Below are 22,139 nucleotides of genomic sequence, written 5' to 3' on the forward strand. Positions count from 1 at the left end.
GTGGCTGCGTCTGACTTACCAGTAGCGACAGCAAGAAGCTCGAATAACATGAACACAGAAAAATACAATAACAAACATATCATGTGTCACCAATGGTTTTTTGGTGTCTTATGACAACATTTACATTACAGAAAAAAGGAGAACTGCAGTTGCTCTGCACTGTTTGCTAGATATGAATGTTGCTGTTGTTAGTTGATAAGATGTTCTTGTCTCTTGACAAATTCTACTGTATATATCAATAATTCTGTGAGGTTTGCAAAGCTCTCTTCTTTCAAACTGAAGTTTCTTTTCCAATTTTATAGCTCACACTGTTGCAGCTTCTTCTTTCCCCTAAAAATGATACCTTTTTAAGGTATTTAACTAACCACAAAGTGAGCAACTTTCTAGATTTAGGTTTAACAGTTTAAATATAAACCTTACTAACAACTTACCTACAGGCTTCTCCTGCAGTTTTCCATATTCGTGTGTAAATGTGAACAACAATGAAAGAAACAGACTGAGAAAACTGGTGACAAAGTGTTCTACAGATAGTAACTGGGACATTAACTCTTTAATATGTGGCTCAAAATTTTTTCTTTTTTTTTTTTCATTGCTGTGACTAAGCCTTTAACATCACCAAACTGAGAACTTGAGTAGTTCTCCAAAGAGAAGAGAGAAAATACTCACCTCACCGAATGGAACACAACCACAATGCTGTACGATGAATGAGACAAAGAATAATGAAGGTCCATGTTGACAGAACAGAGCGGAAATTATTAGCATATTAACTACAACTGACAATTGTAATTGACTGAATCCGTCACTAAACAAGAAATAATTACAAACATTGTCTGGTTCCATCTACACAAATGGTTTTTCTGATTTTATCCATTATAGATCATAGTAAACTGAGTTCACATTAGGCTGTGGGAAATATTTCACATTTTGACATTTTATTGGCTAACCAATCTAAAAATTAATCTCTAAACAAAGATTATTTCAAACTATAACTGAATGAACTATAACTGCACAGACTCACAGCAAAACACTCAATCATTTCCATTGTTTAATGGTCACAGTTGAAGCACATGATATAAAAGACTATTTACACTGATAGTTTAAAATAAACAAAAAAAAAAATCAGTTTGACAACACACATGCATACCCAACAGCTGCTACCACCTATGCATGCTCCCCAAGAATAACAACCATACATTAAAAAAAGCCACATTAAAATGAAAAAGGGAGTAAAGTGCATGTATGACAGACCTCCCTGTACAGACATTTCTGATAGACTGCAGAGAAGCTTCACTTGCCAGTCACAGGCACACTCCTAAAAATGTGTATAAAAGAGATAAAGATCAATTAAAAAAAACACACCCACATGGTAAAGTTGTGCTACAGTCACACTCACACACAGACATAAACCAGATATAAAAACATGTACAGTTCCTAAACTGTCAACACTCACAATAGAGACCTTTACATCCCAAAGAGAACATAGAAGTAAACTCACAAATATACACTCTGCCTTCATCCCCTCACCCTACCCTTTCTCCCACACAGCAAAACCTACAGAAAATGTCTAGTTTAAGTGGCATCAGAACTGAGAGAGGACTTCATAAGAGAGACGAGTTTATTTCAGTTTATCGAGTAGTGAAGTTTAAATTGTCTCTGAATGACATTCCAGGAAACCAGAGTCTGACGTTTGTGCAGGTCAGATTTGGTTCAGACTTACTGAGGTATTGTGTAGTTAAGAACAAACAAAGAAACCCAGCATGCCTCTTCTCCCAACATTTTGATACAACAAACCACTGTACAACAAAGCAACCATTTACAGTTGATGCTCCAGTCACTGGGTCTACAAACACCTTTCTTTGGGGGAAAAACACTAATCTGTGGCGTCTGTGCTTCAACCTGAGCTCTTGAGTGTTTCGCTGCGCTGCTGCAGGCACAAACCACGTTTAAAATCAGCCTCAAGACAGCAGAGTTGACTTTTATTGGTATTATTTGTCAGAACAATATATTTCTGCCAAATTAAGTTTGTCTTTGCATGAACCAAACCTGCAAGTCTGATTAGTCTGTTTGAGTGTTGAATTCATGTTCGTTCTTTGTAGCTCCCCACCACAACGAGCAAATATTGATGAAAGCGTGAGAAGAGGAAAACGGATGCTACATTCCACCTAACATCAGGTCGGACTATTCGACCCACAAACAGCGACCACGTAAATATCAAGTTGACGACGGAGAAACCAGCAACGATGTAAAGAATGAATGTGCGCAGGCTCAGGCGTGTTTACATTTGAAACAAGTTAACTCATTCATCTGGATGATTGTTTTTGCTGCTTTTTGAATGTCTTCTCAAAGTGTTTATATATTACACAGTATTTCTTTCTATTTGACTCAGTCTTGCCAATTTATTTTAATTTCAGCGGACCAGAGCCGTCATAGCCTCGTCACTGTTCTTGCACTGCGACAAGTATCTCATGTCACAGATGTCACAGGAGCTCTTGGTGGATCTGCAGGGAAAAAAACGTACGGAAACGACTTAACATATCCTTTAAGGCAAGAGGCATTGGTTTGTTTTGCTGAATAAATCTAACACTAACACTCAATTTTCATTTGTCACAGTTGTGCATGATTCCTCTAACACTCTCTCACACACACACACAGACAGACACATACACACAGTGAGGGTTACATGGTGTGGTAAAGGGTACTAGCAGTTCTTTTCTTAAGCCGCCTCAGAGGGTGAGTCCTTCCATATTGCTGCCTTGTTGTCATAAGAGACAGCCCAGGCGAATGCAGAGAATCTTGGTCAGAGTCACAGAGTCTCCCCAGGACTCTGGTCATCTGATGCGAGGGTGGAGATGGTGGGGGTGATGAGGGCTTCCCAGCTTCAGAATCATCATCAATCTCGAGGACTTCTGGCTGTTGGCCTGCTGAGGAAGGAGAGTTGTGGACCCGCTGCTTCTTAGACTCGTCGCTAACTGTGTGGAGCGGAGGTTCTGCTGAGGATGGAGCAAAAGAGGAGCGGCTGAGCTCCCACTCACTCAGGTCATTGGCGAGCAGCTCCAGACAGCCTAGTTTGGCCAGAGAGGCTGAGCGCTTCATCAGGGATGGAGGGGTCAGTCCTGCCTGGCGAATCCTGGCTTGCACCTCTTTGACCCTCCTCTGTGCACTGCCCCCTCGCTGCTGAGTGGCTCCAGCACAAGGCCACAGGCCGAAAGCCTGGTCCCCGCAGCTGGTCTTGCAGGCTCCGCCCACGCTCACCTGCTGCAGGAAGGCACCCAGCTCGCACAAAGTCTCCCACGTCTCTCTCATGATAACGTCACCATGGGGTCCCTCTGTGGAGCAGTCCCAGTCTGTGCCTGACTCGAGCTCCGTCACACCCTCCAGACACAGGAAGTTCACAGAGGCAAAGGGAGAATGGGCGGAGCGGCAGAAAGAAGAAGAGGTAGAGAGCAATCTAGTATCAGCAGGCTGGAGTTTGTGCCCTTTTGTGCTCATGTCATTATTTCTTAATGCCTCCATCTCAACTACATTATCACTCTCCCTTTTAACTGGTCCAATTTTCCCATCATCCTCTTCCTGTTCTTCCTGCACAGTGCTGACTACTGACACCTCAGAGAAAACTGATGCATCCTGGGGATTAGACATTGTGGCAAGGTTGGCGCTGAGTGGACGCCGCTTAGAGCAGGAGGAACTGCCAGAGAGGGATGGTGGAGATGAGGAGGGAGACGGAGTCTCGTGCTCCTGTTTCATTCTTTGCTCCAGCTGTCGTGTGACACGCCGCACAGACCCTCTCGTCCAATCGCTGTAGAGACGAGCAGAAGCCGCCTCCTCTTCTTCTTTGTTTTTCACTTCCGCCTTAACATTCTCAGCTTCCCCCTGTGATAAAACATCTCCATCTTCCATTTCCTGTCTCGAATTCCCCTGGTCCTCGGGGCCCTCTGATTGGCTGAGAGGGACAAGAGGTGAAGTCTCTGTGTCCACTGCAGGCTTCAGCCCTGTGACCTGCACAGGGTCAGTCAGTTCCTACATAGAAAAAGAGAAAACATAACCAATAATTCAGGTTTGTCAAATAAAAGTGTTAATATATCTATAAAGTTATTCAGAAGATATTCAAGTAAAACTGTTTAAGATGTGACAGACACTCTGCATGGAGTGTTCTACCTTTGTGCCACCAGGTGGCAGCCTTTCAAGAAAACAAAAGATAAACTTTTGACAAATACCAATACTTTGAGACCAAATTTAACTGCTCTGGGTTCAACATATTTCCAAACAACAAATGTTATTTTATAAAATTGTTATTTTGATAACCTGTATTACATTATATTGGACATCTTACACAAGATCAAAACATCTGCACACCACTCTCCATTGCGAAAACCAAAAGAGAGAACTTTGGGTTGCAGACATTCTTCACTGCGTCTCACAGACTCTTCTCACACTCTGACAAAGTCTAACCAATAATATTTGGGTGTTTGCAATGGAAAGAAGTGTGCAGTAATTCTGGAAAGTCTACATTTCAGTTTACCTTTCTTTTCTCTTCCTCCTTCCCCTCACTAGTGGAGCCCTCCAGAGGCATTGCTTGTTGTTCTTTGCCACAACTCTTCAGCTGAGGAGGCTGCTGCGCCGCAGCACAGGGAGTTTTACCATCTTGACTCATTCCCTTGAACTTTTCCCTGGCACTGAAAAAGTTAATGTGATCTGCACTGTGTCCAAACAACACCTCGTTGTCTTGTGGAATGGCACTGGTGTAGCTGATAAAATCACTAGTGGGGGGACAACTGGTTGCTAAACTGTCCAAAGACAAGCCACACATCTGTTGGTCACAGTCTGGTTTTTTGACAGCCACTGGCGCAGACAGACACTGGGGTCCAGCCCGTTCTGTGCTTTGCGTTGTCACTGGCTCAAGTACTGATGCTAGGATTGGTTTTATCACAGGCAGAGAGCAGGACACCTGCGGTTTGACAACCTCATCCATGCAGGCTGGAGTTGGGGACGGAGCAGGGGAGATGGGGAGGTGGTGAAAGGATGGAGGCGGGTGAGGCTGGCCCACTAAAACAGTCTGTGCCACAGTCACCATGTCTGCCTTTTGCAGCTCAGGCACCACAGTGGCGGCCCTTGGCTGGGAGAAAGGTGGTGACGAAGCCTGCTCCTCAGAGTCACATAGGCCATTGGAGAGCGGAGGAGATAACTGAGACACAGAACCAGCTGTGGACTCGGGACAGGAGGAGTCAGACTGGCTGATCTGGACTACAGCAGGACGAGAAGGAGCCTCAAGGCTTCGAGCTTCAGAATCGCCTGATAGACCTGCCACCCCCACAGAGGACGCCGAGCTGAGCTGACTGGCCTGGATGCCAGTGTCAGGCTGGCTAGTGGAGTGTGTTGCTTTGCTGGCTGAGGTTCCCAGGGACTCCAGCAGGTCTTTCACAGACAGGCCAGATTTGCTGTGGGCCTGGTTATGGGGGTCGGAGTGACCCAGGCTGTGCGGTTGGGCATAAGATTTAGACAGGGGCTCGTGGTGCTCAGACAGGTCGCTGTCAGAGTGAGAACGCCACAGTTTGTTGTGTCTCTGCTTGCTGAAAGGAGAAGGTGGGGAAAGAAGAAGTGGGAATACACGTCACGACAGAAAACAAAAATATTCTTTTCTATCCTCTTTATGCAAACATACATAAACATGCACATACAGGTACAACAGACCAGAGTGTAAAGAACTCCAATGTTATATAAATATTACATTTGTTAGGTGGCCAGGCACAAAACTCCAAATGAATGCTAATGTTCAGTATTTATTGGATGTGTAAATGGAGAACTATTTGCGAACATGTTAGCCAGAACAACTTCATAAGGTGACAATATGTCATTGTTGTGTTTTACAGCTTGCTCTGCTGATCCCTAAGTGGCCAAGTAGAAAAACAAAACAAATCAATGAATGCAGCTTTTAATATTAGAAATGCATCACAGAATATATATCACACACACAACACTGAAATGGATAAACCACTGAAGGCAAAATTGTTGACTCAGCCAAAAGGTACTACTGAATTGTGAGCAATATCAAAAAAAGATGTGGATGAAAAATTGTGAATAAAATTACACAGAAAAATCCTGAGAACACCTATATGAAGCAGTTTAGCTGTTTGTACCTTTCTATCTCATCCTGATCGATGGTTTGATTTCATTCGCCTTAGCAATCACAGTGTCAGTGCAGTGTTGATGTCACACTACACAAATAAATCCACATGAAATGTATTTGTATATGTGTTAATGTGCGTACCTGGCCAGCAGTATGCCCTGATACTCCTCCAGCTGTCTCATAAAAGAGGGGTTAGGCTTGGTCACAGCTCGACGCTCCTTGACGTAATCAAAGGCTTTTTTCAAGTCCCACCCATACTCCTTCATGGCGTATGCGATCACGGTGGCTGCAGAGCGACTTATACCCATTTTACAGTGCACCAGGCACTTGGATCCAGCTTTCCTGGAGTAGATAAGAAGAATCAAGCACATATGTCAGCCTGTTGTTGTCAACAGTTCTGAAAGGCAGATGATCTCATTTGGTCAAGGTTTTCAGAAGGTAAGCTAACTCCTAAAAACAACTGACGAGAACAAAAAAGGCAACAAGGACAGAAAGCTTTGCCGTGACAAGACAAGCAGATCAGAGAAAAATAGAGAACAAGCAGTCATCTGAAACTCACTTGGCTCTAGATATAAACTTGTACGTGTCATTCCAATAGGCCAGCAGGTCAGTGGCCTCCTCGTCGTAAACACGGATGTTGTGGTACTCAAACACACCGGGGAAGAAGTTATCGATCTCCCTCGTTACATTCAGGATGTACTGAACCCTGAATGAGAACGAAACATGAAAGATTAGAGGAATATGAGAGGAATGAGTGAATGTTTAGATAACAGACTGAAGAATATTTTCACACAAAACATTTAATTTCACTCCAAAAAAATGAGTGTTAGGGTCTTATCATATAATATGTTTTTGTTGACTTTAATACAGTTTGTACTGTGTAGTGGGTTTAGGTGTTTTTGTCCCCCTCCTTACCCGCTCTTCTGTAGCTCCTCCAAATTGGATGCATTCCACTCAGATCCCTGTAGGAAACAATAGCAAGCTCCTTAGACTAGTTCAGGTCCTTCAACTGAGCTTTTCATAATGCTTAAATCCTGTGGCAAGGCCTGTCTCACATTCAATGTGCTCTCCAAACCAAACAAGAACAAAGTGCCTTAAAATTGGGAGGAATTACATAAGACTATCTCATATTTTGCCAGGTTACCTAGATGTGGATTAAGACCGCTGTCCCGTCAATGTCCATACATTTTACATAAAAGTGAGGATAAATCATTCATGTCTAAGAGCTGACACACTTTCTATTCAGTTCTTCATCCTGTCGATTTCATTGGGGTCAAACACAGCAGTGGTACTATAGAGGTGTTCTCAGTGAACCTACCAAGAAGACGTGATCAAAGATCTCCGTAGGACTGTCCATCTGGCCCAGGATGACAATCATTTCATTGTCGATGAACTCCTTGAACTCTCGCAGGTTGCATGTCATGTGCATTTCAAGCTCTGTACGGATCTACGGAACACATCCAGCAAGAGAACAAAAACTTAAAACCGCAGATCTGACCTAAAATCAAAACCTAAAAAGGCAGGCATACATTAACACTGATGAAGAAAAGAAACCCCTCAAACATGCCATTTTTTTCCAACTATCCTTCTTTGGGAGTGACCCAAATGTCAATGATGAATGCATCTATTTGGAGCATCTTTAAATCGAGCATCTGAAGCACTGACTCACCTCTTTGCAGGTGACATTCTCAAGGTCTTTCTGCATCATGATCTCCCTCAAACTGGTTTTGATCTGACGCTCAGTCAGCTCTCTTTCTGTCGGTCTGCAGAAACACCATGACTTTGAAATACCATATATGTACTAAATGCAAGTTAATTTCCCTCAATAAACGTTTACTGTAAATGTGGGAGTGTCTCACCAAACAACTTTGATACTATGTGAACTACAATTAAATATTGAATGGTTTTTATCTCTACAACTAATCTGCTTAATTCATTGAGACAAATCATAAATAATTATGATCATATTGAAAATAATTGAAGGGAGAAAATTCAATATGATCTGGATACTTACATATCAGAGAAGAGCACAGGCGAATCGGCACGGTGGGACTGCACATCCTGCATGGCGTTCCACTCGTTGATGCGTACCTGGTCGGAGGAGACCCTGCTTTGATAGTAGCTGACCCAGGTGAGGAACAAGCTGCCTGGGAAGTAATTGTGACAACGAGCCACCTCGCATGCTTTATGGAGTGACTGGAGGGCCGACCTGTGAGTGAGTGTGAAAAACAAAGGGGCAAGAGTTTGAGTTTTCAAATACATGGCAGGGACATGCTTTAAATATCAAGATGAACCCTTGGAGTGTGACTCACCACATGGCCTGCACGGAAACGGGCTTAAATACATGCACTCTGTTATCAGTTGACACACTAAATCCCCTGAGAGCAAGAAAAGGAGAGCAGAGTTAGAGGTGAAATGTAAAAAGAGTAAGTAAACCATCATTGTAATGTGTGTTAACTCTGATTTAAACACATTAAAAAAAAAAAAACTCTCTTACCCATCTCCATCCAGATGTATCAACGTGTCGCTCCATAAGGGCAAAACCAGCCCTACCGAACATGAGCTGGGAGTGGGGAAAAAGTTAAGTCTCATGTTAAAACTTTATGCACTGTATCAAAACAGAAAGGCACATACATATGAGCTTGTGTGCGTCAGTGTCTCACCTATCCACGGGACTGAAATCCATTCCCAGCACCACGCTCTCCTCCGTGTCCTGACGACCGTTGGTTGAGACCACCACCATGTAGCGGGTGATCTGAAGGTGGATGCTCTCCAAACGAACCGCCTGGAACAGGAAAAGTCCCACAGCTGATGCCTTGGTAGTTCATTGATAACATTGGGACTGGATTTTATGTGTGTGTTTGTATGTACCCACCAGTTTGATGTTGTCCTCTGGTCTGAGGAGAGTGAACATGGTTTGTAGATGCTGCTGGATGTCTCCTGGTAAGATGAAAATGATAAGACACAACTCTGTGTCAATCAGTGTTCAGAACATAATCCACCAAAAGCTCTGTTGAAACGGTCAAACAGTCAGTCGTTCTTGAGGAAAACGTTTTACCTCACCTGCATGTTTGCTGCGAAGCTGTGAGAAGCGAGAGGCAGACGAAGGGGAGGAGCCATTTCCTCGAGGTAAGAAGAGAGCAGCTCCTTTAACTGTCAGGAAACTTTCACTGATACTGGACAGATAGAGAGGAAAAAAATAAGTGCATGATAACCACCTATATACAGTAATAGAATACATCTTTGAAAGGCTTCATAGCTTTCATTTACTGTTTACTCAGTAATCAGCAAATCTTTTGATAAGCGATTAATTGTTTCAGATTATTCTATTTTTCCAAGTAAAAATGCCAAACATCCTCCAGTCAGCTTCTTAAATGAGGCTTTTCTGGCTCTTTCTATCTTATGTGATAGTAAAGTCAATATCTTTTGGTTTTGGACGATTAGACAAAAATGCAATTTAAAGACATCGCCTTGGGCTCTGGGAAACTGGACATTTTCACTATCTTTAATAATTCATAGACTAAACTAATTATTTTTATTCCACCACTTGTATTGAGCAGTACCTTCTGTTCTTCAGCATGAAAACATCTGCTGAATATTGAGTATGAGGGATTTTGTCATCCAGAAATTGAATGTGTTTCAATAATAGTGATTTAATCCTATGTTTTCTTAGAAAACACACACCACATCCTGTGCAAATATTATATACAGAACAATAATGGACAGATTTATGTGCTTTTATGAGCTTAAGACACTTGACTGTGCAGTTTACAACAAACAGCAGCTGGTTCCAATAATGTGCTGGCTTAACTGAACATGTTCAGAAAAGGACAGCAGCCACGACAAACAAAGACATATTGAGTTACAGAAGGGGGAAGAAAACAAACTGTCCACCCATTTCACCGACCAATTATCTTTTTCACATGAACTTTGCCCTTTATCAGACCAGCAGACCATCCTGCAGTTTTAATCTCTGGTAATTATGACTTAACTGCCTTTGGCTGAGACTTCAGTACTTTATGGCACATGAACAACGACCTGGCATGAAACTGGCACCTTCAGCTAAGCTACATGGTGCTACTGTTCCCTAAACAACAGAGTTATGTAATAGACTTACAGTCCCCAATACAATGATGATTTTAACATTGCTACCACATTTAGCTGAATCATGGCCAAAATCATAACCTGCAAAGATTACGCCCAGTGTTCACAGTAGAGTTTTCTGGCCTTGGAACAAGCTGACACCAAATGGTGTGTTTTGTAATGATGGAGTGAATGCAGATTCACCACTAACAACAGAGATCCCTGGCTGTGCATATTTGCCAATCCATACTGGAGGTAACGATAAATATACGACAAGGCTAAGGAAGGACTATCAGACAGAGGAAGTCCCATCCTGTCACTGTCTACTGTGAGGACGTAGGAGGGGAGGAACAGAGGCAAAGCAGTAATTACAAAAGAGACAATTAGGCAATCAGCAGCTTCAAAGCGGTGCCTTTAAAAGAATCCGGTTAGATTCCCAAGTCTGAAAAATGGATGTTAGAAATTTGTGACATCAGCCTGATTTGATGTTGATGTTATATATTGTTATATATATAAAAAAGTGCAAATGTACATGCCAGTAGACTTAGGGCATATAGCATGAATGTCAGCAGGCATGATTTCCCTCTCTCTTCAAGAAAAAGCATCATTGCCCCTCAAACCAACAGAGGGATCAACAACAAAAAGGGCTGTACACACCAGAAACACTGGCAGCACAAACACCAAAACTAAACAGAAATTGTAAGAACCACCTACTGCCAATATGTCTTTTAATAAATAAATAAATAGCAAGGATAGAAACATTTTGTAACACATTTGTCTTTTGGTTGGCACACAAACAGTCTACACCCTGTGACAGCTGAGCTCTTTCACCAAGAGTAACAACACACCAGACAGATGTCCTTTACAAGACAGAATAATGGCTGAGTGCGGACAAACTATGTCTTGCCGTGGTTGATTGAATGCATAAACTGCCAATAAATGTCAGCATAATTCCAGACAATTGCCCCTTGAAGACACTCGACTGACCGGATTAACCACACACCCTCTGATTAATGAACAATCTGTCTCAGGTACACTGTGTGCCTTTCTGCTGCGCCCCCTCTGTGTGCATTTCAGGCACATCTAAAATTTGAAGAAAAAAAAAAAAAAAGGTGGCTGGAGGAAAGTGCACGGATGCAGATGAGTGTGGCATCTGGGAGGCATTTCCCATGGAGCAAAAGGAAGGAAACGTCTTCCTGCAGCCACTTACTGTACTGTCACATCCTTCCCATTGAGTCATCATGGGAAATCCACATTCTTTAGATCATTGTTACCTAATACTGGAAAGCTGGGCAAATGAGAACGTGAACTGTGTCAAGACAGAAAAAGAGATTGTCCAAGTAAGCTTCAAGAGAGGGAAAAAAAAAAAAAAAAAAACTGTCCAACCTCTCAGTGATAATATACAAACTGACTCTAGCCACCTACATTAAGCAATTCATAAATGAAATTGTATACAATAGCCTCAAGATGTTACAGCAATTCAGAGTTAAATAGCAAACTTACAGCTGATAAATTTCCCCCTGAGAGATCACGGAGTTCTCGGTGAAATACGGTCTCATCTTCACCCCGCAGCAGGCGCAGAAGCAGCCGGCTGACGAGCTCCGTGGCGCGGTCACAACTCCGGGAGGCATCGCTGCTCTGGTGGCGGAGGCAGGGCGCGCAGGAGCGGGCTGTAACTACTGATGGCAGCCGTAGGTGTGGAAGGACTGGTTCTGGTCTCACTTTGACGTTTTGTTTTTGATGGTCATGGCGGATTTAGGACATTGTTCGCTAACGCTGTATTTAATAAAAACGCGGTATTATTATATTCATAAACAGCTAGGACGTTGACAGGTTGCCTCTAACATCTGCTCGGTGGTGCTGCCTCATGTGTCCGCAGCAGGCTGCAGTAAATCCTGCTGCTGGAGGGGAGGAGACTCACATGGTCCAATCGACAAAAACAGCGGTCTGAAGACGGCTGTATGAGGGATTATTAGTGTCATGGAGAGAGGGGGGGGGGGGGGGGGGGCGGATGGGCATCACAGCCATAGACAACAACATGAGTTTAATGGACACAACTCTTGTGTAAAAACATTAACTATTTTGAAGGATGAGTTTTACTGACGCTCCTAGAATTAGTCAGATCAGTATTATTCAAAAACGTATTAAGGCATGAGTTTACTATATTTTTATTTTTTTAACTGTAATTCATGAGGCCTTTTGAGCCCAAACTGACCCTGATGTAGCTTTGAGAAAATAGTGGCCACATATGATTAGGTCTGCAACTAATGATTTTTTTTAATTTTTATTATTGATTCATCTGTGATCATTTTCTCAATTAATCAATTAGCTGTTCGGTCCATAAAATGTCATAAAAATGGTGAAAAATGTTGATCAGTGTTTCCCAAAGCCCAAGGTGATGTTCTCAAATGTCTCATTTCGTCCATGACCCAACATATTCAGCTTACCGTCACTGAGGAGTAAAGTAACCAGTCAATATTCACATTTGAGAAGCTGAAATTTGGGCATTTTCTTTTAAAATGGCAATTGACAATGAAATGACAATTAATCCATTATCAAAATAGTTGCTGATTAAAAGCTGACAACTGAGCGACTGATCATTGCAGCTCTACATACATGCAGCAGGAAGTGGCTGCTAAAAAAGACGCCCTTGCATTATACTTCAAATAATGACTGTCTTAAAATGACAAGTCAAAGACCAGACAATCCTGAAAACCTCCTATTGGGTTTGGTCCCGCAGGCATGAAACGTCAGGGATAAGTGCTTTCAACAACTTCTGAGTTGATTCTCACAGCATTTACTTGAGCGTCCATTTGTGAAGTTTTTTGGCATTATGAGGCAGGCCGCAGTAGAGAGGCAGGTAGGAAATGGTGAGGGAGAGAGGGTCCCAGGCCAGGACTGAATGGGGAATCTGGCGATCATATATAACTGGATGCAGCATAAAAACAATTATTATACATTAACAAACACTGATGGTTTTTGTCATCACTCGTATTCAAACTCAAGATGCCAGCAAATAAAACTGAGCAGTGACATCTTAGAGGCCGTTTTTAGGCTTTGAGTTATATTAAGTAGAACCATAGATTTATTTTGCTTGAAGCTGTGGTTGATAACGTCAGTCACATTTGTTGCCCAGGTCTTTCAGTTCCCCCTTTTCCTTCGCACCGTAACCATTTATCAGGAAAGGGTCTTCTGGTTATGAACATGTACCCCTACTGACAATTTTCTCTCCTCCTCATGGTGACAACAGGGTCAGACACCTGGTAACTTAGCTTCCATGACAACACTCCTCCTGATTAAGCATTAATTACTCCCGACACCCAGAAGGGCATCGTCTGGGGAGCCACACAGTGATCACATTTGTGTTGTGTGAACCCTGCTGCTGCAGGACGGGTGGTGATGTTGTGTAACCACGTCCAGGTCTGTAGCCTTTAGGGAAGATTCTCACCAGAGTCAGCGATACCTGACACCTTAATGTGCCGCTGCTTCCAGCAACAGCGCAACAACAACAACACAAGAACGGAAAAAGGATTGAGAAATCAAAAAGGAGACATTAGGAGTGACCCGAGGAGAAACTTGACCTTAAACTTGGTTACGCTGCTTGTTGTTTGCCCCTCGTGGTTTCAATTTATAGGATAGATTACAAACTGAGTGTAAATGCGTGGCCACCACCTGACTACCAGTTCATCCCAGAGGATAAACAACTGCAGAGGTGTTTTTCTGTTAGGTCCATCTGTGGCTTGTGTAATACTGCATAAGTGTGTAAAAGCTGTTGTTTTTATGTTTTTGTACACATAAATGATGTCCCCTGCCCTCCTTGATCAAGCTGCCAGGTGGTGTGATTCAGTAGTGAGATGAAGTGAGTCGATAAGCTCAGCGATGTCACAGACTTTGACCTCCTCTCTGTGATCATTACAAGTGGTAAATTGTTTTTTCATCAGTCTGCTAAGTCACAGGTGGTTTAACACATCAAAGTGTGTAGACAGGCTGTATATAAGAAGTGGACGTGGCCACCGTGGCATCACCCACCTATTTGTGGACCGCCATTTTGAAGCCTCGAGTTTTGCTGTACGGGCATCACCATCTTGGTTTTTTGGAGACAAAAGTGATGTTCCTTCCACAAAGACTGCCTCTGACTTTTAAGTCAAACCATGCTTTATCGTCTATTTTCCACTAAATGAGACCATCATTTACTAAATGAACATCATGCTGTGCTGAAGAAGACTTGAAACCAGCAACTGAGACCATAAACCCATTAGGAAAGTGTTTACTGAGGTAATAAATCAAGTGAGAAGTAGGGTCCATTTGTCATAGACTTCCATTCATTTGAATTTCTTTTTGCAACCAGCGGAGTCGCCACCTGCTGGCCATTAGAAATGATGCAAGTTTAAGGGACTTCCCACATTGGTGTCACTTTTCAGACCCAGAATTTAGGTCCACTTCTTATATACAGTCTATGGTAACAACATTGTCAAGTATTATGTGGAAACATTAAAGGACACATATACAGCAGAGGGTCAAGACTTCAATGTGGGCACAAAGACATGTTAAGGCAGACATAGGTTGCACTAATGAGGTTTTAGAACTCATCAGGAGGCTTTTATCGCCAACTTATAGCTGCTGCCTAACCTGACATTTACCCAAACACCACCTCAGCCTCCTGTCCAACTCTCTGTGCTCCACCACAGCCTATTTCTTCTTGTCAAGAAGTTGCCTTCTCCTTCTCTGACTGAATTTCTTCAAACATTGACCCCCGCAAAATCACTTTCATCTCCCTGTAATCTTTCAACTGCTAATTAAAAAAGTGTGTTACATCAGGTCTAGCCCGGAACAATCATGGGCTAGAATCCTTGGTCAAGTAGTCCTATTGGTCCATGGACTCTCAGCAACCCACATGTTTTGTGGTGTTGGACGCAACTCTCAAGTTCCCCCTCACTGTTCTCTCATTTGACTGCTGAAAGTCACACCGTCCAATGACGAGCAATGTGGTTGTTACATGCAGACAGACACCGGACACTCTTCTGCTGCTCTTATGTCTCCAAGAATGCAAACACACAGACGGTCTCCTTAGTGATCACAACATCACATATATAATACAGCACACCCAAGGCTATTCAGCGGATTTCAAACACACATCCAGTTTATTAGCATATATCCTTTGAGCAGCTGAGTCTTGTGTGTATGTATATGTATATGTATGTATATCTGTAAAGCACAGACAGCAAGCCAATGTGATTATTTACAGTCTAATCAATCCTTAAGATAATATATCTTTACAGACCACATTTAAAAGATTACAACACAGTAAAAAAAGATTCATAGGGGAGTCTTGGAGGCACATGAATGTAAAACTGTAAGGTGAAGTGGAGAATGTGTAGAAAAACAGACAGAATTAAATCAGTGTCCTTCCCAAACAGACAAATGTTTTCATCCAAAGAAGCGTCATTACAAATTCGTCTTTCCCCCTCAATTTCTCCTCCATAGTACCTGCAGTGACGCTGCTGCTTCGGCTGATGTCACTCCTCTGCTGATGTCATTGACTCTAATCAGCAGCACTGCAGCAGGCCCCTGCTTATGCAGGCAGGCACACTGCATCACTAAAGCCTTATTCCAGTCTGAATGCATGTCACTACCTGTGTCACGGATGAGCTTGGCTGCAGTTGCTGACGGCACGACAGCCACAGACGTCAGCACTAGGTATGTGAATCGGGATGTGAAGACACAAGACTGCAGCTTGGACTTAAAGACACAGTGAATCTAATCCTGTGTCCATGTGGTAACTGTTAATTTGTCTCTTGGTTAATGCTAAATATAGGTTAAAAAAAATCATTTCGTTTTTAATAACAAAATCCATTTTTCTCCTCACGTAAAACTTATTTGGTGATTGTACACAGCCCCGTAATGCATTGCATTTGCTAAGCCACAGGAACTTTTGAATGATCCACTCCCATCTATAAGATTGGATTTTGATTAATATTGTAACTAAACCCTGTTTCACATAATACATACTTTCTTTCTGGCATAACGAGTGATGTATGAAATCATCATGACTGTGGAAGTTATTAGGTCAGATCACTGCTTGATAAGAAATGTGTGATTTTTTTGGATAAGATACAACTGCTCTTCCCTTGTAATGACCCCATATTATGAGACAAACTGCTGAACAGTTACGGTTTTCTGTTAAGTCGTGAGGAATAAAGCTGAAAGCCGTGGTAAAGGTGGCAAAGTATGATAAAACTGCACTTGTGATATCTCGCGTCCTTATTGTGCATAAACAGCTTGCTAGGTGAATGAAAATATGTGGCCTGTTAGGACCTTGCAACTGTGTAATGTCTTGAAATAAAGTTTCTGACTAGAAGAAACTAAAGATCAGTAACCAAATGTAAATCAATCCCAATTCTTTAGGAACATGATATTCATATATTTGTATGTATGGTATGGTGTATAATGGCATGTCTTGTGTCATGGTGTTACACATTTTCATCATTGAATGGAACAATATTCAGTTGACCATCAGGCAGCCCTAATTTCAATTGAAAATGTCACATTTAGCAAAACATGTATGGCTGTAAAACAGGGCACCATAAAGGTTATTCTACTCCTGATGTTTAAGCCTTTATTTTCATAGTTTTGTCTATCAATGTAAAGCTGTTTGAGTTTGTGTGTCATGAAATGTGCCATATGATTAAAATCGCCATTGGTCAAATAATCTTAGGATTTCAAAGAAAGTCACTGAAAATAACATTAGTTTACAAAATACAGCATATAAAAATAACATCTGATCCAATACCCTTCTATGTACACCCAAATACACACACAAACTCTCTCACACACACACAGCTCCAGTATGTGAATATAGATTTCACTCCCAGCTGCACAAATACAGAAAGCCCTCTCAGTTAGATGGCACAGAGCTCCAATGACCAGACAGACACAGAGGCGCTCTGACTTTGGGAGGGGCGACCAATCTGCCCCTGGATCAGCAGTGCAGCTCCTCTGACCCACATACCCAGACCTGACTCACAGGGAGCTTACTACCCTCTAATGGACAGCCAGCAAACCACAGCTAATTATATCATACATGAGAAGATTTTAGGATTTACTGTTATTACGAGGTCCAAATAAAACAAAGGGAAAAGTAAGAGTTCAGCAGTAACTAAGATTTACTGGTATCTAGAACAAATAAACACAGCAGGCAGTGGAAGGACATTGTTGATCTGTGGTGGACTAAAGCTAGTTGCAACTGTGGTGAGTGAAACAGGATAAACCAGATTCCTAACTTGAGTTCAACGCCTGAGGCAACAAGGGACAGCACAGGGTTGTGTATAGCACCACAATAACACAGACGCTCTTTGTATCGGTAAAGGAAGGAAGTCCTGCAGGGTCAGACGCATTTAATGATTTAACATCAAGTGCTACTTCTTCTATTTTCTCCCCTGTTCGTCTGGGTTGGGGGTCATGTCAGGCCAGAGGTCAAGAGCGGCAACGTAACAGGCCCCCTGTTTGGACACTATTGTTGTCTCTAACCACTCTGCATGACACTACGACTCACATAACTGATACACCGTTTACAACGTCAAAATGCCACAGCACATCGTATTTGTGAGGTAACAAGAAAAAGTGTTTTTAACGCTGAGGTCACTGCAGGGAAAGATGAAGAAGATTTGTCTGAGGCAGAGCAGGTGATGCTGCACCATATCTGTCAGTATCTTACCTTCTCGGCTGAGAACGACGGTCATCCTCCCCACTACCGGACTCCTACAGAGATAAAATAAAAAAATTACATTTAATAATTTGTATATGCAGTGCGGTATTGAACAGCATTATTTTTATGTTGTTGATGCATTAATCCCCCAAAAAATCCCAAAACCCATCAGTGCTTTCATGAGACTTTGATTTTTGAATCTGTTTTTATAGTTAATTTAAATCACTTCATTGCGTAGCACCCCATTAACATCACAATATTATTAAGTTAAAAGATAAACAAACTAATTTTTAACCATTTTTGCTTGGTATAATAAAGCTACCACTATTATAGCAAAGCCTGCATTCAAATCAGAGAGGTCATTTTAAAATGTTTATGCAACATTAAATGAGCTTCCACTCAAACCAAACCAGCATCAAACACAGTATTCAGTGTTGTGTAAGTAGACAGCAGGGAGAGCCGAAACGAGCTTCAACTCAATTTGCAAACTCTCCAGGAAAATGACCTCAGTCTGTTTTTAAGGTGTGGCCGGTCAGAGAATAACACATTCACACATAAAAACAAGCGAGGAGATGAGAGAATCAGAGAAAAATCTGAATCGCTACTATTCCGCACATTGTGGAATATGAAGCTTTGCTAAATGAGAGTGTTGTAGATTAGTGGCAGATTAACACCTGGTACTCATCTTGCAGTGCCTGGTACTTATCTTGTTTACACTGTATGTAGGCTTAACAACATTACAAAACCATTAACAGCTTCATAAAAGGAAGAGTGGATTATGAGACAAAAAGATGAACTTGTGCAGGGCTGCCTCAATGTGTTGGCTCTGACTAAAGCTGGGCGATATGGATGAAAAATCACAGTATTTCTTATCATATGTGATTGCAATGTTCGATGCAGCAGATGCAAATTGATTGCAGTATATTTGTGTATTTAATTTCTCCTGTGAGTGTAACATAGTGTAGAACTGGTACGTTTTGGCCTAGTTATTGTTGAAGCAAAGTATTGAGGGGTCTGGATACCAGGAATTACTGTCAAGTCTTATGACGCGGTTGCAGATTCAGTTCAATGTAACGTCTGCGATGTCAAACAGATCTAAACAGATCTTATGATTTGTTGAACTCTTTACGAAAAGTATGTAATGATGGAACCAATGTTTTTTTTTTCCTTTGGTGAATTATTTTTAAAAAATGAAAACATTCAGTGCCTTACTTTGTGTTGCGGTATAGCTATATTTACAGTCTGCTTAGCATTTACTTCTGGGAAACTGTGTTTTTAGCAGGTGTTTTGGAGACAATATTCAAATCTCTTTTAAGTTTTGTTGCACATCATGATCAATCTCACTTGTAAAGAGTAAGTTTCAAATAAACACAATGCACCTGAGCATGTGTAAAGTTTAAGCTGTCCTTCAGTGCCATTCTGTCCTACATTGGGACATGTTTGCACCTTTGTTTGAGTGGGATAAAACATGGAGATTTAAATAAATGAAAATGTGAGGATTTTTTCAAATCGTATGGAAATAGCCTGCAGGCTGGGCAGGGATCTGCAGGACTGGAGACAAGTCTGTGCCACGCTGGGAGTCACCAGTTACAACATCTAGAGTCACCAAGTTAAAACTAGTTAAGGCCTCTCTTCTAATGGCCAACTTAATGTGTCCAGGTGGGTGTAGTAAAGTATGGGTGTTTTCACTACAAACACCCTTATTAACAAGCAGACATAAGGTTCAAGAAAGAAGAATAAAAACAGCTACACACATCACATCACATGACAACAAAAACAGGAAGTCAGACATGTGTCTGTGCAATGGATTATAACCGTATGTGTGTGGGGGTTGCAACTTGAAAGCATATTTCCACAAGGAAACACTTCACATCCTTCACCACCCCTGCCCGTCTCACCGTGCTAAATTACCCATCATCTTCTTCTACTTTTACAGCTCATACTCCTGTCGTGACGAAAGACTCTCCAGCTCACTATCACATCTCTAACATATATGACTATTAAAAAGGCAGAAACTGAGCTGCTTGATACTGATCGCTCAGTGTTGACGATTACAAAACAATCTTGTTTCATCTACTCTTATGTACATTTTGAGTCAATCTGGGTGGCCGTCATAACAAATGACCTAAAATGTGTTTGTACATAGCAAGACAGTTATCATGTCAACTCACAGAACCTGTTTCGCTCCGACGTGAGGTATGATGGACAGGGTCTGGACATACCACAATACTCCGTGACTGACACACACTTAGAAAAGGAACACATCTTCACGCACAAACTCTAATTTTCTACTGGGTCCAACTTGCAAAGAAAACAGATTAAACAGTCTTCCCTTATTGTGTTGTACTATGGCCAACCAGTAATTTCATTTAACCGTAGGGTTGGACAATAAAGATTTTGCTATATTCACTTATGCTTGATAACAAGCCCTCAGGCCATAATAGGCAAAGCTGCAAATCAATGAGCAGGACTGCTTTATGACAACATTTGAATTTTATTTGTTTTGTTTTTTACCTTAATTTGTCAGGGATTTAATACACTAAATTAGCAAAAAAATATGCACTGCAGTCTGGTTATTTACATTGTATCACAATTTACATTAATGTCGTACTTTAAAATCATACATGTACATAAATCTTGATACTAGATTTTGTTCATAGCAGCCGTCCATATCTTACTGATTCATTATACCCATATATAAGTTATCTACAGCATCACTGCCAGAGCTGGGAAGTAAAGTATATCAATATTTTTCACATGATATCACACTGACTGAAGACAAGCTGTCACACCACACACACACACACAACAGAACTGAAACAGGAAGTGTGTGAATTTGTGCGAAACAAACAAACAGAGAACCACATATGAATGGGAAACAGAGACTGAGTGGTTGTATATGACTTCCTGATTGTCTGCTGAGGGTTCCCTGCTTCTGAAGAAACGAGACGAGCAGAGACCGTAGCAAAAGAAAAGAAAAATCACCTGCTCTTCTGCTTTGCATGGGCACACTCCTGCCCTCAAAACACACACACACACACACACACACACACACAAAGAGAGGCAGACAGGTAGAGAAACGTGCAGACATGGACCAAGTCTGGCGGGGGGGGGGGGGCAGACAAACACAGACAGCCAGCAAGAAAGACACACGTCCAGAAACTTGTTTACATTCCAAGACAGCACACAACAATAATGCAGGAGTAAATACCCGCATTCATGCGTGTCACAAGGCTCCTATTACGAGCGGAAGTGAAAGAAATATTTCATAATAGATAGTCAAACTACAACTCTGCAGGTAAAAATCATGACATGGCTGGTAGTATGATTTAGAGTCACATCGACGAGCAGGACAGAGGAACAGTTTTCACCACACTGTCTTTGAAAGTGTCTTATTTTGGACAGTGGTAGCTAGCTAACTACCAGTTGAACCTTTGAGCTGGCGGAAATGTGCTTACAGGAACCATGTCAACAGTGAAGTACAATAAAAACAGAAGTGGAAACTGTCCTTTGCTCTTTTGGTAATGTCATTGACACTGTTGTCCTTTCCAGCAGCTGTAACAAAACATTTTCGGGCAAGTTAACTACAAATTGTAGCTTGAAATGATGAGCGGCTATATTTTCACGCATGCGCAGGAGTACAAAGGCAAGGCACTTTATGACAGTCAGCAGCCGACAAAAAGACAGCGGAAATGAAGCCTCAACCCGGCTACGATAGTTAGGAAATTTGGGTTTGGTGGTGCTGGTGGCAGCGTTAGTGGCGGAAGGTTCAATAAAGGCGCCTCTTACCGAAACGCAGGGGCTGGAGCTGGTGCTGGGGGTCGGTGAACGCTGCACGGTAACCAGCGCCATTCAGCGACCGGGAAGCGGGCACCTGAGAGGAAGCGACAGCGGCGAGACGAGCATAATTGTTTCGAGGGGAAGAAAAGCCAGCTGAAGCCGGGTTGTTGGTCCTCTCTCGTTTTTCCTCTTTCTTTCTCTCAGACCGTGCACTACTTGACTACTCCCCGGCTGTTTCCTCTGTCAGCGCTAGTTGCGCATGCGCAACTTCTCTTAGCTTGTCAATCCTGATTAACTGTGTGTGTGCTGGATGTAAACAAAGCAGTGAGGAGAATTGTGTGTCAGTCAATCAGAGAGCCTGCTGCTGCTGCTGCTGCTGCCGCTGTAGTGGTGAATTATAACAAAACATGAGTACATATTGACTTTCATCATCAGGAAAACTGCCTA

The 22,139-nt window shown here is 42.1% G+C and overlaps 1 protein-coding gene across 2 annotated transcripts; it reads right to left on the bottom strand.

The window, feature by feature from the left end:
• Positions 1 to 1,032: 1,032 nt before the first annotated feature.
• Positions 1,033 to 21,918, bottom strand: ssh2b (slingshot protein phosphatase 2b). 2 transcript variants are annotated; one of them, XM_070843899.1, is made up of 15 exons: positions 21,702 to 21,918; positions 17,922 to 17,965; positions 9,188 to 9,300; positions 9,000 to 9,064; positions 8,788 to 8,909; positions 8,622 to 8,687; positions 8,437 to 8,502; positions 8,139 to 8,333; positions 7,794 to 7,887; positions 7,443 to 7,571; positions 7,040 to 7,086; positions 6,684 to 6,830; positions 6,266 to 6,466; positions 4,520 to 5,567; positions 1,033 to 4,017 (listed from the first exon to the last, which is right to left on the bottom strand). In XM_070843899.1, exons 1-15 carry the CDS (start codon positions 21,762 to 21,764, stop codon positions 2,677 to 2,679), a joined length of 3,741 nt encoding a protein of 1,246 aa, XP_070700000.1. In that variant the 5' UTR covers positions 21,765 to 21,918; the 3' UTR covers positions 1,033 to 2,676. The 2 variants fall into 2 exon arrangements, with proteins under 2 accessions (XP_070700000.1, XP_070699998.1); XM_070843897.1 differs by lacking the exons at positions 17,922 to 17,965; positions 21,702 to 21,918 and adding an exon at positions 11,711 to 12,053.
• Positions 21,919 to 22,139: the final 221 nt, after the last annotated feature.

This window comes from Pempheris klunzingeri, chromosome 14, assembly GCF_042242105.1.
Source record: "Pempheris klunzingeri isolate RE-2024b chromosome 14, fPemKlu1.hap1, whole genome shotgun sequence".
Classification (NCBI taxonomy): domain Eukaryota; kingdom Metazoa; phylum Chordata; class Actinopteri; order Acropomatiformes; family Pempheridae; genus Pempheris; species Pempheris klunzingeri.